This window comes from Lutra lutra, chromosome 12, assembly GCF_902655055.1.
Source record: "Lutra lutra chromosome 12, mLutLut1.2, whole genome shotgun sequence".
Taxonomy (NCBI): Eukaryota; Metazoa; Chordata; class Mammalia; order Carnivora; family Mustelidae; genus Lutra; species Lutra lutra.
The window spans coordinates 79,992,839-80,016,775 of record NC_062289.1 but is presented as its reverse complement, the minus strand read 5'-3'; the positions used below and the strand labels follow the sequence as shown (position 1 = coordinate 80,016,775).

At 53.8% G+C, this 23,937-nt stretch overlaps 1 protein-coding gene and 1 pseudogene across 1 annotated transcript in view; both read right to left on the bottom strand.

Moving 5' to 3' along the window:
* The window catches only part of TMEM132D (transmembrane protein 132D), a 603,276-nt gene that overhangs the window by 79,840 nt on the left and 499,499 nt on the right, over positions 1-23,937 (bottom strand). The window contains exon 5 of the mRNA XM_047698327.1: positions 7,266-7,409. Within this exon, the coding sequence (XP_047554283.1) occupies positions 7,266-7,409 (144 nt within the window). The remainder of the gene's footprint in view (positions 1-7,265; positions 7,410-23,937) is intronic.
* LOC125082763 (uncharacterized) lies at positions 17,113-17,212 on the bottom strand (annotated as a pseudogene).

Below are 23,937 nucleotides of genomic sequence, written 5' to 3'. Positions count from 1 at the left end.
CTCGAGGGCCCTGTGCTCTCTGTGCATGTGGGGACGGTCAGGTAGGATGCCGTAGTGGCTGCACGTTCCAATGGGGCCTGTGCCGCAGACCCTATGGCCCCCCGTTGCTTCCTGCACTTGTTGGCGCCTGGATCTCATATTCCGCTGGGTTTGTGACCCGCGGTCTTCGTACTCCAGGATCCTTTATGTAAATCCTATGCAGGTACGGGGGTCAGGTAGGGGTGACAAAGAAGTTTTGTCCTTTTTTCCCAAGATTTTATTTATTTATCTGAGAGAGTGAGAGCACACAAGCAGAGGGAGGGGTGGGGGAAAGGGAGGAGCCCCCCTGCAATGTGGGTGCTCGATCCCAGAACCCCAGGATCATGACCTGAGCCGAAGGCAGACGCTTCAGGTTTTGTCTCTTCTGCCCATGATTGGCAGTGTTGCGTGGGACAGCTGTGCCAATGTCTGAATGCAAGAGACATGTGCTGAATTCCACTGAGGACGTCGGCCACGGGGCTGGTGCCACGACGTACATTTCTCTGGACTCAGCCAAGGTGGAAGGCAAGGCTGGCTTCCACTTCTGACCCACTTGGCCCCAGTTTCCCAGCAGGCAGGCTCTCTCCGCTTATCCGCATTTTGCCTCCCTAAGGGGAAAGTGACAGAGCAAGTGCACTCGGACGGAGATGTCCGGGAACTGACGCATCCCTCTCTCCGAGGAGGGCATTTGCTCTAACAAGGCACAGCAGGGAGATGTTAAGGCTCGATCCCACAGCATGAAATTTCACGGGAAGGACTGCAACCATCCACGGAGGAGCTATTTCTGGCCGGGAGCTCAGAGTCTCTGAGCAACCCGTAAGCCATCACCCGCGGAGGAAAGGCCTGTGGAGAGTCCCAGAGCAGAGACAGGTGAGTTCCTCTGCAGGAGACGGACGGTGAACACATCTGGCTCCGAGGCCGACCCGCCTCCCTCGGTGCCGCTCAACTCAGCCATGTGCTGTGGGTAACAACGCACGAATGCTCGTTCCCGACGCGTCCCCACGGCAGGCATCGCACCAAAGCCAGTCCTGGAGGAGGAGGGATGGAGGCAAAAATGGAACAGGACTTGGGCCCGGGGACCACGCGTCTTGGTTTCTGCAGAGGTGTCAGAACTCTGTGTGTGCAGAACAGCAGGACGCGAAGTCGCCGAAAGACGGAAGCGGCCCAAGCGGCCCCTGATGGAGGGGAGGCGGGATCAGGTGTGGGCCCCCCACGCGGCGGCGTTATTCGGCCCAAACAAGGAATGAGAGACTGACACCGGCCACATCCCGGAGGAAATGGGACGACAGCACGCGGAGCGCGAGGAGCCAGCCCTTGAAGGACAGCCCCGGAGGCCCCAGAGGGGGTCGATTCACGGAGACAGACCATACAAGGGAAGCCCGCAGGGGCTGAGGGGAAGGGCCACAGGAGCTGGTGTCCCGTGGGGACAGAGCTTCGGTTCTGCAGGATGAGGAGTCCTCAAGATGATGGACAAGCACGGGGATGCTCCTAACACCGCACACTGTGTGCCTAGCGATGGTTAGGATGGCGCATTTTATGTTCTGTATTTGGCCACAATTAAAAGAAAACCCTCTCGTTGTCTCAATGTCCTCGTGTGGAAAAACCGACATGAGCCTGAGTGCATGGGATGGCTGGGAGGCGGGAAGGCGTGGACGCCAGCGTGGCGTGAGGAGCCGCACACACAGACACTGTTTCTATCATTATGGGTAACACAGCTCCCGACCCGTAACCCACAGCCGGGGTCCAGGGCCCCCAGTAAGGCCGAAAAGACGCAGGATGTTTTAAACACTGACAGTCTGATGCAAAGCAGGACGGTTGGAATCCGGGAGTCGGGCCAGCGTACGGGGAAGAGAAGTGTTGCTTCCTATAAACCAGAACATCGACTCTCAGTCAAGCGATAGTCAGTTCTGGCCTTAGGAAGTCAGCTGCAGGCAAGGAACACGGCTCCTGGGCATCCGCGTAGAGGATGGAAGAGACAGCAGCGGAGGACAACCGCCACCCTCCAGGTTATCTTCCTTCCTTTCTCCCCTGCCCCACCTTCGGACGCGTCCCCGGTCTCCATGGAGGGGCCCATCCCACTCAGCAGAAGCAAACGTCCCAATGTGGGGGGTTCCTTGCCGACAAGGTGGATTGAAGAAGGGGTGCGCTGGGAGGTCTCCCCGTTCCAAGCCCCCGCTGGGCCCCGGAGCCTGAGAGGGATCAGTTCACCAACGCAGGTGCACCCCCCCACGCTCCCCGAGGGGCACTACAGGCTGCTCCTACAAGGGAAGGTGAGGAGCCTTAATCCCTTCTGATGCCCGTTCCTTCAAGGGGATTTACGAAGCCATTTGGCTAAACTCCTGGGGAGAAACAGCGAAGCTGCCCGAGGAGCAGGACCATTGCCTGGGGGTGACCACAGTACCAACAGCCCCTCCCCGGCTGCGGCCCCGTGCGCTGCCGGGTGACAGAGCCCAGCAGTGTCCTGCAGGGCCAGCACCATGTGCCACCCAGGGCTCCCTCCATGCAGGCCCATGACCCCATCCGGAGCCGCTGACTGGCAGCTACATACCCGGTGCTGCGGCAAGGAGGCCGAGGGCCAGGCGGAGGGGCCCTGCCTGCCCCTCTCCCTGCCTCCGGCTCGTCGATGCAGCCCGGTCCCAGAAATGGCTCTCTCCCCTTGCAGGGGTCGGCTCTCTTCTGCGGGGACCAGCCTTGGGAGAAGGTGTCAGGTTGGGCTGTGCCCAGTTCCCAGCTGGGCTGTGTCTGCTGGAGACGCAGGGGAGGACCCTGCGCTGGGGGAACACTGCACGGAGGGAGGCAGGCTCCCCGGGTCCGCTTGGTCGGGGGCGCTGCTGTGGCCTGGGGGAGGCACCCGTCTATCTGGGACGATATCCGGGGTTGGTGAGAGCCTGGGACCCGAGCGGCCCCGAGAACTCAGCCAGCGTCTCACAGTCCTCCGGGTGCTCCGTCCACTCTCCGTGCCTCGGGACACAGCAGCCGCCCACGGTGCCACTCTGGGGGTTCTTATGACTCCCCTAACCCCCAGTGTCTCCAAAGCCCGCTCCCCTTCCTGCTGACCACACACAGAGCTGTCCGGGCCTCCCCTCCCTGCCTCGCCTCTGCAGGTCATGGGCTGGGGTGAGGAGGCTTTGGAACATCAGGGGTCAGGGGGCTGGGGCTGCGGCGCTGGGCTTGGGGTCAGTGGGCCCCCTGGGTGGGTTCCCAGTGGAGCCAGTCCTGGGACTGGAAGGTCTGCTCTCCTTCCGGCAAGGTTCCGGCTGAGTCCCATGGACCCTCTCCTCCCACGGGGTGGCCTCTCCAAAGGCCTCCCTGTGGCAGAGGCCACACAGAAGGAAGGGGCTCTGTCTGCAGGTGGGGGCTGAGAGACAGGAGATGGAGAGTGATGGAGAGAGAGAGACAGAGAGAGAGAGATGGGGACAGAGATGGAGAGAGAGAGACACGGAGAAAGACAGAGAGAGACGGAGGGAGAGAGACGGGGGGAGAGAGAGATAGAGAGAGATGGAGATAGACAGAGATGGGGGAGAGAGAGAAGGAGAGAGACAGAGACAGAAAGAGACAGAGATAGAGAGATATGGAGACAGAGAGAGAGAGAGAGAAGGGGAGAGAGAGGAGAGAGATGGAGATAGAGACAGAGACGGAGGGAGATAGAGAGACAGAGATAGACAGAGAGATAGAGAGAAACAAAGACCGATAGAGACAGACAGAGAGATAGAGAGAAACAAAGACCGATAGAGACAGAGAGACAGAGACAGAAATACACATAAAGCCAGAGACAGAGTGAGACAGAAACCCAGAGAGATAGATATAGAAAGACAGAGAGATACGGACAAAAACAGAGAGAGGCAGAGAGATAGATGTAGACAGAGAGACAGAGACAGAGAGATCTAGAGAGACAGGACACAGAGAGACAGAGATACAGAGACAGAGATGGACAGAGAGACAGAGAGAAATAAAAGAGAGAAAAAGAGACAGAGAGAGAGGGAGGGGAGGAGGGGCAGAGTAAGGATTTCTCGTGATGTCTTTTGAGGTTCTGAATAAAATCCCCATGAACAACCCCCAAATCAGGACTTTTCAATTACATCAGCCAACAACATTTTTTGGTATTTTTTTTAAACTGAAGTCAGCGTTGGTGGGATTTCCTGTTATTTCCAACCCCGAAGCATCACAACGGATGTACTGCTGACACCTGCAACGCATCCATTAGGGATCTGCTGCCTTTTGAAACCCGGCATCCTCGGGAAGCAGAAGGTCACATGCCTTCCCGAAATTTACAATTCGGTGCGAATGACTTTTCCAGCGGATTTCCTGCGAGGAGGTTTCGATATGGATGGGGGAGAACGCTCGGGTTCATCCCGCCTCTGGGTGGGAGGGAAGAGCAAATAGAAGGGGAAAGACTGAAGCTTTACAGCAGACAGTGCCGCTCAGCGGATTCCGGGAGCCCGCACAGGGGTGTGGGTCTTCTCCAAGCACCCCTGGGCTTTCTGCCCCAAGGGTCCCCAAATGACACTGAAGAATCATAAACACTAGGGAGCGTCCCCGCACCTGTGCTCCCGGAGCTGCGCAGAGATGGCCGCGTGGGCCGCGGGGTCCGACCTGTGGGCTGTGCCTCCGTCCCTGGGGCTGCAGGTGCGCGTCCTTGAGGCCCCGTGTCTCTGCGGGCGATTTCACGAGTCCCGGGGCATGGACACAAGTGCGGGCTTCTTTGCTGACCGGTACCACGAGCCTAACTCAGACTGCTCTGCAGGAAAGTAGCCGTTTTCAGCATCCTCCAGGGACAGTCTGGCGTGGTGTGGCGGGATCCAGCTCTCGGGTGCTGTTGCAAGGACGTGGCTCCCCCGGAGAGTGGCTCCAGCTTCTCTGTCGGTGCCTTTCTGGAGACGGCCCGACCTACTTACTGCAGGAGGTCCTGTCAGGGAGGGTTAGCAACGACATCAAAAGGAGGGGACCCCTCTTTCCTAAGACTTATGCCCGACTCTTCAGAGGGTGCCTCTGTGGCTGGGATTGGGACCAGGTCTCTCCCGGAGCCGACGACGGCCTCTAGAGGGACATGGCGCTTTGTGGCCACGCCGGGTCACCCGGCCACCGGAAGTTGGGGTGGACACGGCACCATTTACGTTGCCGGGATTGAGAGCAAAGACATTAAGGAACGTCCTGGAGCAAACGTCACTGTCATCAGGAGGAGGGCGGGCGGAGGCTGCTGAGAACACGCCCAACGTCCTTCACAGGAATTCACAGCTTCTGCTGCTCCGAGAGTGCGTCTCCCCGCCCTTGTCCCCGCGTGCCCTCGGCCTGCAGTGTTTCCACGTTGTGTGTCATCCGGCCGGCCGTGAGCAGACCCAGCCTCGGCGTCCTGGCGTGAGTCTGTCCGCACGAACGCCTCCGTGGCTCAACCACGTGCGTTCCCGTCTTGTCGATCACCGCGTCACTCACTCGCGCGTTCGACACACATTTGTTTGGTGCGTCCTCTCTGCCCGGGGTTGTTCGTGACAGGGGACGGCGGCGAAGACAGCGCTGCCCGCCCAGAGCCTACAACCCCGTGAGACCGTCAGACAAAGTAAAGTAAAAACATAAATGTGAAACTAGAGAGATCTGCATCGCACACATATACCTTCGATGAATAAATATAATGGAAAAACACGAGCGGGGCCGGGGAGGACGGTGCTGGGGGGATGCGGGATCATTTGATCAACACTGCCCGGGACAGGCTGGGGAGAAGGGGAAGCGAGGGACACGGCCCTGCAGGGACAGGAGTTCGGAGCACAGGGCTGAACACAGGGGGTCTGACCCGTCCGAGGAAAGGCCAGTCCCCTGGTGTGGCTGGAACAGAGAGAATGAGTGGGAACACAACAAGGGTGAGGTCAGAGTTCAGGCAGGTGGCAGGTGGGCGGACTCCATGTCCCCACAGTCACTTTGTCTGCTCTGAGACAGGAGGGAAGTGGGGGATGTTTGCGAACCGAGGAGTGACGTGGTCAGACTGACCCTTGGGTCCCACTGGCTGCCGCAGTGAGAGCAGACTCCAGGCGAGAGGAGGCTACCGGGGGGCCCGCAAGGAGGACGCTGCATGCACCTGGGAGAGAGATGGGACCGCGGCCTGGGGGCTGGCAGGACGCCATGGAGGAGGGTCGGGTGCGGGGTATGTTTGGAAGCCGCTGCCAACAGGATGTGCTGGAGGACTGGAAGTGGGGAGAGAGGGAAATCGAGGGCAAGCCAAGAATTGGTGTGTGGCCCTGGGAGGCCCGGCCTGTCCGGTACCCGCTGAGGGGATTTTGGAACGGGGTGAGCAGTGTGTCACAACGCTGTCCTTCCTTCCCATCCCTGCCTTGTCCCCAGCCAATCACAGGGCAGGGACGGTGCCTGACTATGGTTCTACTACCGTGAACAGGACCCAACATCTGGTGGGGACGCCGCTGGCATCTGTCCACTGCTCCCTGCCGACGGACACGCTCCCTGGAGTTCCCAGCGAGCAGAGGGGCTTAGCAGGTCCCGCCCAGCACAAGGGGGTCACCGAGCTCAGACCGCTGCGGGGACCCAGAGAGAAGGGGTCACATGCACTTCCTGTCTCCCGCCTGCTGCCCCCAGGCGTTTGCTGGGAGGCAGACTCAGAGGAGGGTGCCAGGCAGCATTCGCCACTGCGGCTCTGAGCCGGGAGTGGGCAGTGGCAGCGTGACAAGCCCGTCCCCCACCGAGTGCAGCGGCCGGCCGAGCGCCCCGGCCAAAACATCTCCGAGCACACTTTGGCTTCGCCTCCGCTGTGTGTTCAATTGTAAAGAGAGAGAAGAGGGTAGGAAAGAAGGGGTCCAGGGAATGTGAAGGAAGGGCCACCCTCCATGCCCCCTCCCCAGCTGCAGAGCCGTCCCAGGGTGGCCGGGAGTGGGGACCGTCATCTTCTCTTCCTGCCTTGGCTGGCGCTGTCAGTCACAGCTGGGGAGACTAGGTGCACGCTCGCCCCACTCCCCCACTGACTCGGCACACACGCTCCCTGCTGTGCAATCATCCCAGAGCACGGCTACACACCCACCAGGCTGGGTCTGGCCCCCTTCCCAGTCCCTGCAGCCCTCCATGGCCTCCCCAGGGACTGGGACTAGGCCCTGAGCACTTGGCAAACAGAAAAGGTCAGGGGCTTTGCACACCTTGCTGAGCCTCCAGACACCACCGGAATGGGCTGGGAGGGGCCGCAGGACCCCCGGCGGTCACCACCTCGGACTCCGGCAGGGGTTGGGGGGTGGGGCAGGGAGGCGTCCACTTGCCTTGATCACGTCTTCGTCGGATGACCGGCACTCCACAGATGTTAGCAGGTCAGTCACCGTGCCGTCCTCCTCCACCGACACCACTTTCACCGGAACGGCCACCGTCTTCCCCGTGAGGATGGCTGTGTTCAGGATCTCAGCCTCCTGGAAGACCAAACACACCCTGCCATCACATACCTTCTCCCTGCGACGACCTCCTGCCTCCCCACGAAGGACCCGGGCGCCCGCACGGCCCGGAGTCACCGAGGGAGAACAGGTTGGGGAAGGGGACCCCAGAGGAAGGGCGGGAGCAAATTTATCACAGGTGTTGTGTTTGACCAGCCTCCCTGTCAGCCAGAAGCTCTTTTAACTGCTTTACAAGAGTGGACATGTTTGGTCCCAGACCAGATCTTAGCATTCCCTCCATTTGGCAGATGGCACAGAGAGGTTGTGTCACTTGCCCGAGGTCACACAGCCTGGCAACAGTGAGGGTGGGACTTGAACCCAAGAAGTCCAGCCGCTGAGCCCAGGTGTCAGCTATGCCAGGATGTCTGAATTGAGACAAAATGATGCCACCTTAAGCCATGAACCATTGACCAGGGGAGCAAGGGGCCCTAAAAGCAGCGGAGATCAGCCCCACCCATGGCCTTCCCCGCGTGTAGCATGCACACGGAGACGGAGACCCTCGCTCTTGGGACTCTGTTGCACTGGCCATCTTTCCCTTCCTGTCCCTCCTCGGGGCTCTTATTGGGTCCTGGCCTCTGTGTATGTCTGGAACTTGACTACGGCTCCAATGACATGCTCGGCCCCCCGACATGACATGTGTGTACAACAGACACACACGCCCACGCAGACATGCATTTGCCTGCCCAATGCGTCCTCTGCTGCTCGGCTCACAGTGTCCCACGGGACATCCCTGCTTGCTTTCGTTATTCAATTTAGAGCCCCTCAGAGCCCAGGACACACGGGCACAGCCTCTCCTCTGGGGCATCTCACACCATTACTGTCTTACTTAGAATTAGTCAGTCAGAGACCTCTCTTCCAGGCCAGAAGCTCTGGCGGACTGGTCTGCCTTCTGCTCCCCAGCGCCTGGCACAGTGCTAGCTGCCGCAAATAGTACATTATCTGCAGGATGTGTGGACAAGGACTTGGCCGGGAGGATTGGAATCCATGCCCTGCCTCCCTGGTCTCCAGCCCTTAGTCCTGTGCATGGACCCAGGACCTCAGGCTGCACGTCCCAGACACTGAGCAGCGGCCCTTGCTCTGCCCCTGTCCCCAGCACATCTCTCCCTTCTTCAGGTCCTCCTGCAGGGCCCTGGGAGATCACAGGAACCCATTTCTTAGATAGAGAAAACTGAGCCCCAAGAACCAGAAATGGGTCTCATTCCCATCTGCAGGGACTGTCTCCCCCAATCACACGAGATCAAAGTCCCCATACAACCCACAGCCTCCGTGCATCTAGCCTCCCGAATTCTTGCCCATGGAGCTCCTGGTCAGTGCTGTGAGCTGTGGGCTAGCGGTGTTTGTTGGCACAAACGCAGGGCTTCTTCTGTAGGTCCAACCTTGTCCAGCCTCTCCTCAGGGGAGCAGCAGTGAGACGCCTGAATGGCTGCTAGGAGACACATCTCTCTTAGGGCCAGGCTTGCATGGGGTCTTGATAATTTGATTTTCATGTGAAGTCGCAAATTCTCATTTAGGAGCATGTCAGAGGAAGGGATAGAAATGTATAATCCTAACATTGCATAACTGTTTTCCTTAAGTTAACTTTGTATTTCTTACATAAGGTCTTACTTTTCCTTTATAGGACTCGTTCATCTTATAATTAGCTCATTTGGTGTAGATTTGAATGTGAAACTATATATATGGTTTTTTTTTCCTTTGGTTATTTAACTCTGAAAGAAAGACCGCAGTTTGGAATGTTCCCGAATTTCAAAGACCATGCCTTCCACCGTCTCACTACGCAAAAGCTTCTAAATGCCCATTGATTATGCACTTGTTGTTTTCTACCCACTCGTTGGTCAGTTCCCAGCCTGATGTGATTTTATTCTGGGCACAAGCAGAATGAAAGGATGAAGGGATGAAGTCAGAATGTGACGCTACTTCCCGCCACCTCTGGGGGTGGAAAACCTGCGTCCCTGTTCCTACTGAAACGGAGGAGATCCAGACCCGCGTCTCTGTTCCTACCGAAACGGTGGAGATCCAGGAGAACCATTCAGGCTTTGGGAACAAGTGGGGAATCGCTCCTTGACTGTCTGGCCCAAACTGGCTCATTTCAAAGGAGAGCACGGAGCGGGATCTCAGCCGTATGACTCTGGACACCTGCTTCAGGGAAGAGGAAAATGATTTCGCTTATGTCTGGTGGAAGCAGCAGCAGCGGACAGCAAACCCCAAAGGGCATTCAAATTGGCACGGTCAGGACCAACCCCGGGACTCACTGGTGAGCGGGTGCAGGCCCAGAGGTGGGGGACGCCTCTGGCTGGATGCCTCACTCTGCCTGCAGGATCCCATGGGATCAGCGCCGGGGCTGTCAGGCCTTCCCTGCCTTCTCTGTGCATTCCCAGGTCTGCGAGCCAGGAAGGAGCCTTCTCTCTGGCGTAGCTCTGCTCTCCCCGGAAGGTGAAGGGCGTGTCTCCAGGCAAGAGGGGGTGGGAGTGCCCAGCATGGCCTTGGTTCAGGTTGAGACACGACACACAGCTAAGTTGCTGATCTGACCCCAGAAGTCCCCAGCAAGTTCACTGCCTTGTCGCCATGGGTCGCTCTTACCCCAGCCCCTCAGAGTGAGAAGAGCAAGGCTGGAAGGTGTAGTGGAAGCTCCATTGCAGGGCTCACTGGGAGCCCCGAGGACCCCCTGGGTATCTCAGAGCTGCAGAGAACGTCAGGCCGTCCAGAGGCCAGGAGGAGGCACAAAGGGAAGAGATGGTGATGGTGCTTTGAGGCGACCTCGTAAGACAGACCACAGATCCTTATCTTGGGCTTCGACGCACCATCTACTGTAAGGAAACATGGAGTGGCCTGATTTTGTGGGAGAAATGACAGCTCCCCTCTTGGATCTGCTCTAGCACAGATTCGAGGAAGGGATTCGAGGTCAGGATGGTGCAGTTGTGGGGGGCGATTCAGGAAGTGTCCATAGGGGAGTGGGGAAGAGACAGCCAGGAAGGCGTGCACGCCTCTGCCAGCTACCACGGTGGGCCGCTGGAGCCGGTCCTGCGGGAACCACGCTGCGTTGCAAAATACACCATGCGTGTTATATACTTCCATATGTGTAGACATATTACCACACATTCCCTTGCAGGGAAATTACCTAAAATACACACCTAAAAATAGTTCAGCGGAGGGGCGAGGGAGCTGGGCGATTTATACGGAGCCTCCTGAGAGCTGCTCCCGGGGCCAGCGTCCCCAGCACGTCCAGCCTGCTGCGTGTGTGGGCAAAAGAGCCTCCCCCGGTTTCCAAGGATGCTCCTGGCAGACGGCGGTCTGGGGCCCCATGCCGTGCTGGGATGTAAGGGACGTGCGTGGGGCGGAGGACTGAGGAATAATACTGAGGGCTGCTGTCTCGTCGGGAGGGCTGGCGGGTCAGAAGTAGAACTAGAGAGCTGGCTTGTTGGTTTCATTTCCTCCTGCCTCCCAGCACCCCGATTTCCCGCCTCGTGAACCCAGTCACGGATTCACGATCACCCTTCCTTCCAAATTCATCTGAAAATGGAGGAGAGGAAGGTGACAGAGACAGAAAAACACGGCCCTGGAGCCTTCTGAACCGCACCCCGAGGCCAAGCTGTGTGTTAGAGATGGTCTGTCGCCCACCCTACGTGCACCTGCCTTTCTGCCCTCCTAGCGAAACCCTGATTTGTCTGAGCTGCAGGATGTCCAGCTAAAATTATTGCATTTTGGGGGGCTGCCCTTCATTTGTGACATAGTTCTGGTTCAGGAGATATAAATGGAAGTCACTGGGTGAGGCTTCCAAAAAAGTTTGTGAAAAAAAGCAGATTCTGAAGGTTCTTTTGTGTTTTCCCTTTTCTCCCGCTGCCAAGCACAGATGATCCTGGCTTTGGGGCTCTATCTTGAACCCCCCTGGTGAGACCGTGAGGCTAAAAGACACATGGCCCCGCGTCATGTTAGGGTCAAGGGCAGGGAAGCTGTTGTTGGAGAGCTGGGTGGGACTCCAGCCTCTGACACTGCCCAGCGGGTGACCTCGGATGGCTCCTCTGACCCTTGGTGCCTCATTAGCTTCAGTGATGGAATGAGGATAACGCAGTGCCCGCCTCCGCCTCCTGTGTCTGCCCGGGGTCTCGGGGAGTCACCACTGTTGGGGAGTTGGTGACAATGACCGGTGCCTCTTCTGTCCTCTCTGAGTGTCTGATAAACACAGGTGTGAATGGCAGCTTCCTCAGAGTGGACAGTGTCCCCCCACCATCCACATCCACTCAGAACCTCAGGATACGACCTCGTTCAGGAAGAGGGTCTTCGCAGCTATGACGAGTTAAGTTCACAGGAGGTCGTCCTGGATGAGCGTGGCCCTCCTCTAATGACAGGTGTCTTTGTGAGACGAGAAGACACAGACAGAGCCCCCCGGGAGGCGGCTCTGGGAAGGCGCGGGTAGGGGTCAGGGTCATGCTTCGGTAAGCCAAGGAACATCGAGGATGCCAACAGCCACCGAAGCTGGGAGAGATCGGCAAGGATTCTCCCCAGGAGCCTTCAGAAGGGGCGTGGTCCTGCCGACACTCTGAGGTTGGACGGCGACCTCCAGAAGTCGAGGGAACAGACGTCTGCTCTTTTCAGCCCCCATATTTCTGGTACTTTCTAACGGTGTCCCTGGGAACCAGTGAGCAGCCAAGCCCAAGGGAAGGGATCTGGACGCCAGCCAGAGGCATCCTAACACCGATCCTGGACTCTCCCTCCAAATGCGTGGCAGGGGAAAGACTATAAGATCTTGCTCTCAGATAACCGCAGTCCTGTCTGATACACGGTGCCTGAAAGACGCCCCTGTGTTTCTCGGGTCTTGGGCTGAAATCAGCAAATCAAATAGCTTCTTGTCCCTATGGAGTGGGGAGAAAACCACTTTTTTGCCTTCACCGTCATCATGGCCCCTTGGGAGATCATGGAGCCGCGTGTGTTGAACCAGATGAGGAAGGTTGGAGGGAATAAAAATGAATACGGTGTTCGCGCTGCGGCTGCTTCCCCCTGACAAGAGCGCCCCAAGTAGGCTTTGAGCATCCCTCAGGAGGGGGCGGGGGGAGGGGTGGCTGTTCTTCCCCACAGTGTAGGAAGCTGGTGCAGATTAGGCATTGGTGAGAGTCCCCGGGACACAGCAGCCCACGGCCCTGTCCCCTGCCTCCACGCCCAGAGTTTCACACCCCTGACTCCCTGAGAGAGGAAACAGGAAGATGAGCATTCCGAGGGAGGGGAAGTAGAGTTAATTGGTAACTTGTTTGACTTAGATCCACACAAGGAAACCTTTCCTACAGGGGCCGCTATGGAGGACATGAGTAAGGGGACAAGCTCCCAGCACCCTCCCCACCCCCCAGGCAGGACTTCAGGGAACTACTGAGGCAGAATTCCTGACAACATTGTTTATTCTGAGTCCCTGGGATCAAAGCTTCTGTTTTTGCCTCCCCAACACCTTCTCCAGAAAAACACATCATTATCCTTCAGGGAAAGTTTCCCTTCTCCTTGGGACGGACAGACACAGCCACCCTCTCCCTGGGCCGGGAGTTGGCAGGCACCCCTGAGGCCACAGAGTCAGCCTCTCCCCCCGGGACAGGAATTCCATTTTAGGGGAGCAGGCAGGAGCCATGGGAGCTCGGCTCTCATTCCCGGTCAGCAGCGCCTGGAAACCCATCGTTTCCCTGTTAGCTGCATTTCCTGCCTTCTCTCTGCGCCGTCTGCTCTCTGGGAGAGCCCACGTTCTCTCAGCCAGAGGTTCTCGTGTTAAGTGTTCTCAACACACGCGCATGCAGTAATTATAATAAGGGACATTTCGAAAGGTGACGCCTACGTCTGCGGCCTCCAGAACCCTGCTAGTTCCACAGGGGTGTGAACTTACCCCCAAACTCACTGAGTTACACACATTAAACATGCGCACCTCCACATATGTCAAGTAGTTAATAAAACCCCCAAACTTCACCAGAATCAATTTCTTTTGCTTATAAGCAAAAGCGTCTAATTAATAAAGATGTCCAGGAAGGTGGTTCAAAGGGGCTCCTTCCAGCTCTCACTGAGAGGCAGACTTAGTATTTCTAAACAATTATCAACCTCAGCTTGCAAACTGGATATTGCATTTAGTCTGAATGTTCCCAAAAACAGACCCTGAGACCGGCTCTAGGTGGCGTTAATTTATCTGCAAGGAGTGGGAGTGGCAGATGGGGGAGGGGAAGGAGGAAGAGCCCACAGGAGGCGGTGCCATCCAGCCTGCAGCAGGGACCCAGGGAGCCAGCATCTCCAGGGCCTTGGCCTTCCAGAATTGTCCGACTTCAGGCTGGAAGCACGCATTCTCCCCAGGGGTGTCACTGCCACCCTTAGGCAGGGCTCCCAGGACGTCAGAGAAGCCCCGGAGGGAAACGCGGAAAGTGGTCTGGTATGACCCGAGATGGACCAGGTTAGGGAACTGCCCAGCCTGGAAGGGGGCGATGGGCTTGAAGGCCCAGCTTCCAGGATGGACTTGGGTGGTTATAAAGTTCTTGCATGTCAGGAGCGAACGCCCCCTGATAAAGTCTGGGACAAGTGTTGTGCTACTTTCTTAAAAAAGGATCACGCCTAGGCGTTCTTGTTTGCATGGACCTGTGGCCAGAATCTACAGTAAATCAGGCAGCAGGTTTCGGAAGGAATGCTTCTTCTCTTGTCTGCTGACAATCCTCAGAGGAACTAAACACTCACGTAACAAGACCCGACCAAATGCTCCAGCAGCGTCCGACCAGGTCCTCAGGGAATGAAGACTTGACGGGTCCTGCATCGAGGAGCCACACGGACTGGGCGGACACCAGTCGGGGAGCTGCACCGTGGGGCTCTGGGAGCACGCATGTTTCAGATCTACCTACAGTTTGCATCATCATTCCTCCCCTCCTGATACGTCTCTGACTTCCTGTATTGCTGATATATTTGTTCTACAGAATATACGCTCCATTTCTCCCATATTTATTCCTTCTTCAAGAATATCTTGGAGGAGCTTTTTGAGGAACCTCCATATGGCTTTTGAGCGTGGCTGTTGAAAACAGAGCTACCCTTCGCCCTAGCAATCGCATTACTGGGTATTTACCCCAAAGATACAAACATAGCGATCCGAAGGGGCAGGTGCACCGGAATGTTTATAGCAGCAATGTCCACAATAGCCAAACTGTGGAAAGAGCCCAGATGTCCATCAACAGATGAATGGATAATGAAGATGTGATCTGTATATACAATGGGATACTACGTAGCCATCAAAAGAAATGAAATCCTGCCATTTGCAACAACGTGGATGGAACTAGAGGGTATTATGCTGAGTGAAATAAGTCAATCAAAGAAAGACAATTATGATATGATCTTTCTGATATGAGGAATTTGAGAGGCAGGGCAGGGGGCTTGGGGGATAGGGAAGGAAAAAATTAAACAAGATGGGATTGGGAGGGAGACAAACCATAAGAGACTCTTAATCTCAGGAAACAAAGTGAGGGTTGCTGTGGGGTAGGGGTAGGGAGAGGGTGGCTGGGTGATGGACACTGGGGAGGGTATGTGCTACGGTGAGTGCTGTGAATTCTCTAAGTCTGATGATTCACAGACCTGCACCCCTGAAACAAATAATACATATATGTTGATTAAAAAAAAAAAAGAATATCTTGGAAACCACGTTTGGGTTTGAGAGACACTGTGTGAGTCAAGAATCTTAGTTGCAGAAAACAGAATCTGCTTTCGCTCATTTCAGCAGGAAGGGATTTGCAGAGGATGTGGCATTGCTGATGGGGTTGAAGAAACGGAGTCTGGCTGACCTCTCAAGATTAGGGTCTGCAACCACTCAGTGAGCCTGCTGTGGACGGCTGCTTCTGCCCCGATTAGGAAGCTGGGAAGTCAGCAGACTGTTTTAGACCCTGTTGCTGCTCCTCAAATCCCACATACTTCCTCTTTTGCACATTGGAGAGAAAGCATCACACAGGCACATCTAATTGGCAGAGACAAAATCACAAGTCTAATCCCGCAGGGACACTGTTCTCTCCCAGGGAGGCAGAATAAAACAGATTTTTGGAATTTGCTTAGAGAACATGAGATTTACACAGCAAGGGGCTGTAGGAACCTAGCGAGATTACCTTTGGGGCAGCTACAAATGGGAGTTTTCCACGATCTCTATCAACACGACATATTCTGCTGTCTTCCTGATGTTTAAGTACAAAAAAGCCATATTCTGCTAAGTCGATTAATTCTCCGTAATTAAAATTTTACATCGGCATCATTTACCCTCTGCTCTTGACCCACCTCGGACAACACAAACAAGCAGCACGTTACCGTTCTCTGTCCACCGCAGACAGGAATTCTAAGACATCAAATGTCCAAGGGACAGAAGATGCAGGAATTCAGTTTCATGTTAAAATGGTATTCCGCGCAGGTAAAGACAGAGGCTCATATCCAGCGTAGAAATGATTTTTTTCTCCCTCCTGCCAAATTATATCGTACTCGAAGGTGATATTTAACCTGGGGGGGGGGGGTCCTAAAGGAGACGTTCGTGACCCATCAGTCTGGATGCGGATGCGCAGGTCGTGCAGGGGGAATTCCGGTTCACGGAAGAGAAGGATGGCTCAGAAAATACGCCATTTGCACTGTCCTGTTTTCCATAACCCTCGAAGCTGGAGCCGTGTGAACAGCTGCAGCCGTTAACCTGTGAGGGTCACCGTCGTCTGCCACTCTGGGTCGGGACCATAAAGCTTTGATGCGCAGTTCCCGCACTTTCTCACCAGCGGCCACACTGAGGGGGGCTGCCTGTTCCAGACGGAGCAGCCACAAGAGGGTCGAGCCCCTGTGAGCCTGGTGACCCCGGGCCCTGGAGGAAGAAGAGCTTCCCACTGACGCACAGAGCACAGAAAGCCAGAGTCATAAATATGCTTTCTTTGTCTTAAGGCAATGAGACTTTCGGAGGTATAACCTAGTTCTAGCCTGACTAACACCGACCACTTCCCAACTTCATTTTCCAAACAATGAAAATATTCATTAAATTCTGAGCTATAGATGCCCTAAGCCAAAACAGACTGCTCAGGTTTGAGGAGCCAACAGTATTCCTTCCGCGTGCTGCCTGGCTGGCCCCGTTCTCCTGGCTTCAGTTGTAACGGGCTTGGGCACACCCAGCCTGACTCGGAAACCAAACGTCCCCACGGCTTCTCTCTTCCTCAACGTGACTTCTCAACTCTGGTTAATTTCCTAAATCTCTTCGATTCATTTCCCAACGAAGACCAATGACCTGACAGATACAGTCATGGCTCGTCACCCTATCCTTGCCTTTTGCCTGTTTGTTCAAGCTCTGTAATTCCAGCCTGGGTCCCCCGTAAACAACTAGGCACATTGAAGATGACGGGGGCTGGTTTCTCATTCATACCTCAGGAAACAGGAGAGCTAGGAGAAGGCCTCAGAAATATCACCTCTTGGGGCACCTGGGTGGCTCAGTGGGTTAAAGCCTCTGCCTTCGGCTCAGGTTATGATCTCAGGGTCCTGGAATCGAGCCCCACATCGGGCTCTCTGCTCAGCAGGGAGCCTGCTTCCACCCCACCCCTGCCTGCCTCTCTGCCTACTTGTAATCTCTGTCTGTCAAATAAATAAATAAAAATCTTAAAAAAAAAGAAATACCACCTCTCATTTGGGCGTCATGCCTGTGTGCTTCTTTTATTTTACCTTTATTTGTTTTTTTTTTTTTTTTTTAAATATGGAACAAACTGGTGTGTCATCCTTGCACAAAGGCCGGGCTAATCTTCTCTGTGTCCTTCTGGTTTTCGTCTCTGTGCTGCCGACATGAGCGCCTGTGACTGTTTTTAGCAAGTGGGAGAATCAGTCAATTTGGCCCGCGTTGCAAGTGCATTTATAAAGCACTCTGTTTTTAAAAGGACATTAGCCTGTCAGCTTCACGGCTGAGGCCCAGTACGGAGAATGACTGCATGTTAGCCGCTATACCAGGTCAAGTAAAATTATCCCTCCTCCCACAGGGCAGCAGCGGGACACCGCACAGCCGAGCCTACAGAGGCTGGCCACCGCCCGTGCCTTCCACCAGGCAGGCTGTCTACTGGAAGCAGTTGATAACGAGCCAGATGCAGTGTTTATTCTTGTCTATGTGAATTAAAATTTTTTTTATCAAGGTCAAGCAACCTCATTGTTCAAAGACAACATTTGTGAAAAGGTTTATCATAAGATGCCACAAAAGGCCATCCTGACCCCCATTCCTCATCCCTATTCTGCTCCCCTCGGGTCATCGCTTTCCATTCCTCGGTGAGGAAGGCTTATCAGCCGTCTCAGCAACACGCTATCCTACACGTTCTGGGAAGAGGCGGCTCAGTCATTATCTGGGTTTCTGGCACGACAGTTAAATCTCATCTCTCTCTTCTTCTCAACCAGTATAATTAGATTCCTGTTTTAGTTCCCCTGTTGGCTTTATTTATAACTTAAGCACACACGCCTCTGATGGAGAGATAACGTGTCATCTCCTGAGTGGTTGTGTCTGTAGAGGCTTGGGCACTCCTTCTGAGCAGCGGCAGGGCGGGAGCTCGGGTAGCCCAGGCCCTCGGTGCAGGCTGGCCTCGGGGACCCACGCCTGCCGACGAGAATGTCAAGCGGGTGAGGCTGTGTTCCTTGGAAGGCTCCGCCGCAGAAAGTGATTGAGCTTCCGCTCGTTTTTTCTCTCCAGTGATGCTTGGTTGCAGAACTCAGCCACCAAGGTGCACAGAAGCCCAGACCCATGGAGGGGCCAGTGCAGGTGGTCTGGTCCACGGCCACGGCTGAAATCCAGCACCACCCCCCAAGAAGAGTCCACAAGGAAGACTTTGAGAGGACTCCCCTCCCCAGCAGAAGCCCCCCAGCTGAGTCCCATCGACTTCCAGAACCCTGATGGGAACGCATGTGGCTGCCCTGGTGTGTCTCCCCAGTGCAGCCACGAACACGGAAAACCCCGCCCCACGCACCCTATGAGCCCGGCTCCAACTCCCGTCCGTTCTTCCTGCCACCCTGACCTTCCAACGTTTCTCATTCTGAGCTGATGCTTTGATGCTCTCCATGTTGATAACAACTACACTGTGTCCTGAAGCTTCCCGTGTTTTGTACACAGGTTGAATCTAGAAGCTGAACACCGGCAATGGATCTCTGATTCACACAAACGTCGTTCACCGCTGAGTGGGTTCTCAGCGCCCAGGCTGCTGCTGTGTGGGGCCAGAGAATTCCAGGCTGAATCGTGTCCTGGGACGGAGTCCTGTTTCTTCCTCCTATTTCTGTGTCCTGGCATGACCGTTTTCTTTTACTTTTCCGCTTTTCTTTTTTCCGCTTTTCTTTTACTAGATTTAGGGCTTGTTTTGATAAATAAATGCACCAAAGGATGGGGGAAATTTTTAAAATGCAGAAGCAGGAAGGAAATCCTTGATTTGACTTCCTGTTGGTGGCGATTACAGTGTAGCGACGACAGGGCTTTGTAGGGCTAGAGCCGGCTGGCTGTACGTGTCCCTGTACCCTTGGAAACTAAGTATAAATAAATTTCTTACATTGTAGCTTTTTATACAGGTGGAGCTTCCTATTAAAAACGATCCCAAGGTAATAAGCTCAAGGTCCAACTCAAATGCTACATCGTTCTTAATGCTTCCAGGTGGAAATAATCAGTGTTATTGTTTCTAGTTTATTAAAGATATTACGTACAATAAATTGTATGTGAAGGCAGTAGAGCTTTGGGTGAGGTACACTGGCTCACGTGCAAGACGGTGTGATGCGGAACCCTGCTTTCCATACCCGCTAGGTCCACGACGGTGGGCAAACTGGAGACCGCCCCATGCCTCAAGCTCCTCATCTCAACAGGGATCATGAACGTGTCCGTGTTACTGGCTGCAAGTGAGGACTGCATATGGGAAAGCCACTTAGGACCATGACCAGCAGGTGGCAAGAAAGCATGGGTGGGCATGGTTACGACTGTCCATGCCACCTGACCACAGGATTTCTGCCAGCCGTGGAAGCAGGAGCCGGACAAGGGAGGCCAGCCTGAACAATGTGAGCCCCCGCCTGGAACCGTAAGGTGACCTTGGGCATGTGCCCTTGACCATGCACCCTCTTGGGGCCAACTGTCCTTGTCTTAAAAGATCTAAATGGCATCTGGTAGGAGTCCACCCACAAGGCTCTCCACCTGGGCTGCCCGGGGGCAAACCCCAGCTGTGCTATTTCCTACAAGTCTTGTGATTCTTCGAGTTACTTCCACACTTGTCACTCCTTTTCCTCATCCGGAAAGTGGGGTTCTAGGTAGATTCTACCTTGGACGGTTCTCTTGAGGGGCAGCAGGCACCTAAACGCAAGCCAAGTGTTCAAACAGTGCTCGAAGTTACCAATTTTTCAAGAAGGTTGGTTATTATTAGCCTTATGATAAGACATGCAGTGACTTATAGGAATTCAGCATGCTCTTGGCAAGAGGAAAAAGTGAAAGAGAGGGAAGGAGAGAAGTAGGGATCAAGGGAAGGGAAGAGGCTGGGACACATCACCGCCATGCCCCGCTGTGAGCTCGGGCTCTGTCCTGGGGCGAGGGGCCATCCACAGGGTGAGCACCTGACCGCCCTGACAGGAACCTCAGCCTCCGAGCTGCATTTTTTGCACACAGCTTCCCCAAACATAAGCCTTCGTCCTCACTTGGTACTCAACCAAAGAGCAATAATCCGTTTGAACACCGAAGGAAACACGGAGGTTATAGAGGTTGTAGTTTTTGGGTGCTCTGAGGAGTTTTCAGAGGCAATGTGGATTGCGTGCTAATTTCACTGGCCGTGTTCACTCCTGGCTGAGCCAGGGCTCCGCTGTCCTGGGCGGTGAGTTCTGTCCAGTGCCTGGTGCATGCCAGCTTGCCGTAGGATGGCTGGATGACACAGAGTCGTGAGATCTTGCCCGCATTCATTCCTCGTGCAAATCGATGTCAGATTTATTTCTAGAAGAACCTCTGGGCAGGACCCCAGGGCAATGCAGCTTGGACCTTGAGCTTTTCTGCTCATTTGTGCCTTCTCGTGGGGATTTTCCGAGCCACCAGGTAAGGACACACAGGCATGTCAAGAGATGGGACAATTCTCATACAGCCTGCTCCTGTCTCCACAGCCACCATATCCTGGCCAAGACAAGTATCCTGGGACATGGCATCGAAACTCTGCTTTTATCCCTAACCAGGTGAGCCAGGGTCGCACACTCAATCAGAAGATGATCTTAGCTCTACGGAAGAGTTGCCTTGCAGGAACACAAAGCCAGGTTTGCAGGATTCCTGATTTTTTTTAGAGAAGCCAAGAATCGATATTTTTAGGTAAAAGCTCCTGATTTTCGTATTTGGCTCACCTTTTGTAAAAATCACCGAGAACTCTGAACACAACACGTGTACAGGGCGCGTAGGCTTGTAGGATACAGTAGGCGACTTGTATCCTGGTAGATGGTAATTACCCCTCACCATGAGGTCCCTTTTGGATCAAAAAGGGCAAGATTTGGATCTCTTGCCTGGTTGCCTGTACTCCCCAGGAAGGCGAGTATTTTCCCAGGACCCCGGTCCATTTCTCCGGGTCACCCTGTGGCCCCCACTGTCTGGGAACGACGCCTCCTTTATTCTGTGCCACCTGAAGAGATCGGGGATCACAAAAGCACTGCTCAGTTTTGCATAAGTAATTTCAAATCTTATTTAGCATTGAGTTTCAGAATTAAGGAGCTAAGTGACAGCTGTTTAATTAACTCCTTAAGCTGATTAGAGTTACCCCTCCAGGAGGAGCTCGGAACTGGGGGGAGATCCTCGGCCAGGCTCCTGCCACTGTTCAAACTCCGTGAGCTGCTAAGCCAATTGCCAAGCGCTCTTGACATCCTGGAGGATGTGGTCAAATAGAGATTTTTATTTATTACATTAACTGCTACAGAAGACTCTTTAGAGATGTGAAGCAAACAGGTTCTACATTGAAAAAAAAAAAAAGAAAGAAAGAAAAAAGGACTCCACTGGGAGTTTCTCAAAAAGCACTTTATAATGGATAAATCCCATGGGTTCAATTGTATTGTATTAAGGGGAGGGGTTTGGATTAACCCTCCGTTCCCACCAAATGGGCTGTCTGGCCTCCTCCTGATTAAAGAGACAAAGGCATATTAACGAGTTTAAGAAGCTAAGCCAACCTTTATCCGTAAGATTAGTGTTTTCCAAGTGGGATTTCCAAGGAAGAGAGGAGACTACAGTATAGGTCTGACTTTAAATGTGAGCTCGGGGCTGGCGGGACACCGCAGCACTGAAGAGAGTGTACAAAATAATGGTTTTTTTTGTTGTTGTCATTGTTGCTGTTCCTTTTTAATCCTTGGCAATAGGACATGTGCAAGAATGTCTAAGACCTTCTCAGCAGGAAGGGAGGCTTGGGGAACGTGCGAACTACCATCAGCCTGAATTTTCTAGATAGAGGACGTAAGTTGAGCTCTTGAATTGAGTTTTAGGGGGATGTTTCCAGAAGCCCGGGCAGGGGTGTGGTGTGACATGCAGACGTTGGGGGTTGGTTCTGTGTGCTGAAGATCTCAGCTCCTCGAGGTATGGTGGTTTGGTGTGGCTGATGTTGTATTTGGGGGACAGCTTTATGGAGATAGAATTCACGTACCATACAATCCACCCATGTCAAGGGAGCGATTCAGTACTTCTCAATATACTCCAAGTACTTTTCAATATACTCGAAGATCCGCAACCATCGCCATGGTCCATGTTAGACCATTTCTATCATCTTGAAACAAATGTACCCTGGGAGGATTCTCCCCTTTGGAGCACCATCCTGGCTCTCGCCCCAAGCATTACGAATCTGTGTTCCATCTCTGTGAATTTCCCTGTTCTGGAAATCTCAGAGGAGGTGAATCACGTGATATAGTCTTCTGTCCCTGGCTTCTTTCAAGAGACATCACGTCATCCATCTGCGGACGTCCATCTGGCGTCTGTGTCCGCCCTTCACCCCATTTATGGCCACATGGTGTTCCTCAAGGCAGAGAACTTTAATGCCTTCCATTCTGCAAAGCTCAGTTCTTCTCACCCCACTCAAATCACCGTGTACTAGGGTTCTTGGCACGGAATCCAGCCCACGGAATGTTCTGCTTGAACTGTACTGATGGGATCCTTTTTGACTGATCACGGTATTTAAAAAACGGGAGATACTCAAACATCTGGATTTCTGATTTGTCTTGGATCATGAGAATGGGCAATTCTGGAGCCCCGTTCGGTGGGCACGGAGAAGTGACTCCTCTCCTGTCCACCAGAGTTCACATCTCCTTTGGGCAACGTGGCCGGCCGTGGGAGGCTCGGAGTCTGGGATGCTTCCAGACTGCCTATGAGTCTGCCAGTGTGTGTGTGATCCAGCAGTCGGGGATGCAAACATTGCCTGGTCCCAGCAGCCCAAGTGAAAACGTGTAGGAGATGTTAAGGACACAGGACTGAGTCTATGGCTTCATTTATAACTTTCATAACTTTTTTTTTCCCCCAAAGCAGGCTGCTGTGTGTGTCAGAAATTATAAATCCAGGGAGGCACTGCTCTCCCTGATGAGAAAACTCTAACAATATTACAAAATTCTGCTGAGTACCCTCAGTTTATATCCAGGACTGACAATTGTGGATGTCGATGATGGTTCTTAGGAGGAAAACTTCACTTCTTCTTGGCACCACGGAGCAGTGGTGTGAAACTCAGCATGAATATTAATTTATGTCTGTTGATGGAGTCCTCTTGATATTGTAAAGTATTTGCTCTTTGAAACTGGGGGAGTTTTTGCCTGTAGCCTTTAACTAAACGAGCTGTCAGCCCCTTTCTCTATCACTACAGAAAAATGCATGTCAAATTGTCAAAGGCAACAGAATTTTCCGTAGGCTGGAAGAAGCCTACTGGTTTTATGGTACGTGAAACTAAGGAATTAATTCAGTCAGCACGGAGAGGTCATACAAAATTAATAAACATCAAAGGGCTGCTCCAGACTTCATTTGACTAACTGGGCACCTAAAAGTGGGTCTAGCTCAGAACCCCAATCCTCCAGAGGGACTGTAAAGGGTTCTGAAGTTCTATAGGTTTTGACCTATAAGCCTAGGGATTCAGCAGGACTTACGCCGGTGGGGGGCGTGGAGCCAGGTCCTGATTATCTATGCTAATGAAGACTCAGCAGTGTGGTTAATCCGAAATCTGTGCAGTCCAAAAAGTCATATGCAGTTAGGCCCTGGAATACATTATGCGCTTTTTCTTCCTTTCACCAGACAACTTCTTAATTATGTTTTTCTTAGGCTAATGCAGAAATGAATTTGCATGTCTTGAGCCCATACTAATTAGCAATGGTGGGGGCAAGGGACGCGCATAAGATTATTCTGGGAGGCCGAGGAAGGTGAGTCTGGGATTTTTAAATGACCACGGCCATCCATGCATTGACTTCAGCCCCATGGTGCACTACCAGCCATGGAAATGTTTCTTGGGTCTCTCCTTCCCTTGCTGGGCGATGGGAGTGGGGATGTTACCTGTACGAGGAACAAAATCAGCACTTTTGGCCACTCTCCCTG